Consider the following 4,088-nt stretch of genomic DNA (forward strand, 5'->3'; position numbering starts at 1 on the left):
ATTGGTCAAAAAGTAAATTTTATTAAAAACAATGTTAATTTAAATTTTAAGTATGAATAAATCAATATTGGTACACAGATTATTACGCGCTGTGCTTGTATATAGCAAAACTCTTAGAAAATATATAGTTTTTTCCATAATAAATATGTATTAACAATACAACGTACAAGGGCTTCTTGCAAACTATTTTGCACAACCAATATGAAATGAATCATACATCAAAGAGGAAGCTTTTATTGTTAATATGCATTGAATTAAGCCATTGCTTCAAACATAATGTTATTTGGTATTTGAAAACATTACTAATTAAAACCAAGAAGTTTGAGTACTACTGGCCGAGGTAGGAACATAGGTCGACCACAGGCCGGCAGCATTGATTTGCTCCGGCAATATTAAAATGTTCGAGTCGGGATGTAATTTGGTTTCGATGTTCTGAACTTGGGATTCTTGTGCATGATCATTGGAATTGAGGAAGGCAATCTGAGCCCGGATTTTGGCAAGCTCACTTTCTGCACTGTGTATTTGTTGATGTAACTGAGTGATCATACCAACACAGCCATAGACTGGGTCTTGAATTCGGTACTTGGCCTCGAAATACAAAGTATCTGCTGCTTTAGCTCGGAGATCATGGGATGGGATTTGCTGAATTTTATTCCAAGAGCAAAGGAAAAAGTTCAAGAAATATATCATTTTTATAGTTTATATATATGTATATATATAGTAATAAAGAAGAAATAAAAAGATTAGTGATACGTACCTGAAGCATCTTTCCGACATTGCTGGCACCGTAGATTCGGTGAACACAAGCAAATCTTTGATGATCGTTGGGAGGAAAATAGGGAGAGAAAATGCAATCTGAAGGGCATCTTCTTCTCAAATACTTGCAAGCTGCACAGCGACCAGAGATCATGGTTCAGAATCCTGGAAAATTTATAAAATCTAAAGGAAAGATCACCCACAAAGATTCTTTCTTTCGATGTTTTGCTAGTGTATAAGAAGAAAATCTACAGAGATTTTGGACATGGATTTGTCAAGATCAGAGAATAAAAGAGAGTATTTGTATTGTAAGCCATGTAATGACTACGGAGAGATTTTCCAACGGCTAGTATTTTCTTTCAAATTGGAGATCAGAAATTAAGGAAATAAAGCTTCTGAGATGGTAAGAATTGTCTCTTATTGGCTTACCATATATCCATTTTTCGTCCAAATATACATTAGCATTTCTTTAGTCCAAGAAAAAGTAAGAAAAACAAAATTCTTGGGATGAATATTCTTGATTTATGTTATATTGCGCATACGATATAATTTGAGCAATATTACACAGAGTCCTTAAATGGGGACTGCAATGCAGGTATAAACAATTTTATTTTTAAAACTTTGTAAAATTACTAAAGCATCCCTCCTAAAATGATATTTTTTCTCTTTTAATAAAAGGTCTACACATACAAACTCCAAGTAGAGACTGCAAATAAGATTTCTAATAATTATTTTATCCTTCATATATAGTAGACGTACTACGTGGAATTCATGAAATATATATACACTGATGACCATATAGGACCATGACCACGTTGTAATTTAAACCTTGTAACAATTGAATAATCTTAAATCCAATCAACTAAGATTAGAAGAACTTCAAACTGGATTTACATGATATATATTCACCAGCTTGTAATTACTGTTAGACTTTTGGTTTTCCTAGAAAACCTTTGTCTTCCCTAAAGTGATTCACTTCATCTAAGATGATACACTTCATCTATCAAGTATAGGTAATTGCCCTTCATAAATAAAGTAGTGACCCTTGCTATTTTGTGATGGATTGAATAATGAGGGTAGCCTAAAGGTTGTAGGAGTAATAAATGAGGGTCCCTAATCTTGTCTATATAAAGGGGCTTGTGTTTTCCATTAGACTCACCCAAAAAAGTTCTAAGGCAAAAGACTAGAAGTCCCTTCCATACAAAATCTCTAGTCTCTTTTGTAGATTTGAAGCTTTCCAGTTATCAAGCACAAATGGCCGGAAGTAAAAGATCCTATAAATCTTTTTTTTATTCATTACAGCTTTTTCTTACATTTGGTATCAGAGCGGTTGTCTTTCAGCTTTGTGTTTGAATTATTAGTATTTCTTTTTGTTCATATAATGGGCTTTTGAAATCTAGTTTTGTTCTTTACATGATCAATGTTTTTTTGTCATAATCTATGTCGTGAGAGAAAAGCCGGGTCATGATTTCAACCTTTTGTGGGCTCAATTTCAAGTTCAATTCATATTGTGAATACATTGCAGGGTTTTCTCACCAGAAGGAAACCAACAACAAGTGAACTTTGAGTTTTCACCGGAAATAAAGGGCGTTCACAAGTTGTTGCAGTTGGAGTTTTTAGAGTGATTCTCAAATCGGGACATGTTTTGGATTTAAATAATGTTTTTTATATTCCAAAATTTTGTAGAAATTTAATTTCTGTTTCCAAACTTGTTATCAAATGATACAGTTTCCTTTTTGAAAATGTTATGACTTTTTTAAGAATAAAATTTCTGTTGGTTCTGGAACTTTAGTTGATAACCTTTTTAAATTATATATTCATCCCGATTTTGAAGAGAATTATTTCTCTCTGCATTCAGTCGGCATTAAGAGAAACCTTTTGAGTTAAAAATCTTCTCTACTATGGCATAAGAAAGAGGGACATGTAAAGAAGAGTTGCATCAAGTATAAAGAGTGGCTTAAAAAGAAAGGTAGCTCTATATCTCTTGTGTGCCAGGAATCTTTTTTCATTGATGCTCCTAAAAATTCATGGTGGATTGACTCTGGTTCTTCAATTCATATTGTTGGGCCTTTGGGCTAATTTACAGTTTTTTTTTAAGGAGATGTCCAGTTGTATTTCTTTTAATAATGAAGATAATGCCACAGCATCCTTATTATTTAAAAGAATACATATAAAAAAAAATGGAATCTCATTGTAATTAAATCATAGGTTTTAAGGATTTATCCCTACAGGGAAATCTTTAATTTTTGTGATTTAATTAGTATAAGAAAATGATTTTCGGTATTAACAGTTAAATTTATCTTCTGCCTACAGGTGTAGATAGTTTTATTTGTTAATATTTGAAATAATTTGTCTTATAAATAAAGATGAGTAAATTTGTGCTGTTATGCAACCTTTTCCCACAGGAAGGTTAAAATTTACTTGAATTCATAGCATTAAAGTTTTTCTTGGTTTTGCAGCTGTTGTACCACAATCTTTAGCTGATGATGTTTATTTTATTCCAATGCTTGATGGCACTAATTTTTTCTGACTAGAAAGATTCGGTTCAATTTACCTTGGGGTATATGGACCTTGATTATGCACTCTGTGTGGAGCAACCACCTGCTGCCACGGATACGGATGCACAGGAAGTTATTGAAAATAACCAATGGTGGGAGCGATCTAATCGCCTAAGTCTAATGCTCATAAAGTCTCGGAGTAAGAGCATTAGAGGTTCTATTGGTGATTGCGCTACAATTAAAGAATTAATGCAGGCAATTGAGGAACAGTTTGTTCGCTCTGACAAGGTTTTAGGTAACACTCTTATCAGGCAATTCACTACTAAAGCCTTCGACAGTTCTAAGGGTATGCGTGCATACATTACAGAAATGAGAGACATTATTTCTCAACTTAAGGGCTTAAAGATAGAGATATCTAAACCATTCTTGGTCCATTTCATCCTTGACTCACTGCCATCTGTGTATGGACCTTTCAAGATCTCTTATAACACACATAAGGAAAACTGGTCAGTTACGGATCTTCTGACCATGTGTGTGCAAGAAGAGGAAATGATGAAGCATGATCGACCTGAAAGTGCAAATATGGTCGTGAATGATAAAGTTAAGACCGAGAAGGGCCAAAGTGGACCTCAAAAGAAAATGAAGCATAATGTGCCATCAAAATCTAATGGATCTAATGGCAAAAAGGTGACCTGCTTCTTTTACAGAAAGAAGGAATCGTACGCTAATGGATATGGTAAGGAGCATGATTAGTAAATCTAATATGCAACTTTCCTTGTGGAGTGAAGCTCTTAAAACTGCAGTGTATATATTGAATAGGGTTCCATCCAAATC

The 4,088-nt window shown here is 33.7% G+C and overlaps 1 protein-coding gene across 1 annotated transcript; it reads right to left on the minus strand.

The window, feature by feature from the left end:
- Window positions 1–214: 214 nt before the first annotated feature.
- Window positions 215–1,095, minus strand: LOC122308447 (LOB domain-containing protein 24-like). The gene is made up of 2 exons (XM_043121774.1): window positions 758–1,095; window positions 215–642 (listed from the first exon to the last, which is right to left on the minus strand). The coding sequence occupies exons 1-2, from the start codon at window positions 908–910 to the stop codon at window positions 307–309; spliced, it is 489 nt and encodes a 162-aa protein (XP_042977708.1). The 5' UTR covers window positions 911–1,095; the 3' UTR covers window positions 215–306.
- Between the last annotated feature and the right edge of the window lie 2,993 nt (window positions 1,096–4,088).

The sequence above is a fragment of the Carya illinoinensis genome, chromosome 4, assembly GCF_018687715.1.
Source record: "Carya illinoinensis cultivar Pawnee chromosome 4, C.illinoinensisPawnee_v1, whole genome shotgun sequence".
NCBI classification, from domain to species: domain Eukaryota; kingdom Viridiplantae; phylum Streptophyta; class Magnoliopsida; order Fagales; family Juglandaceae; genus Carya; species Carya illinoinensis.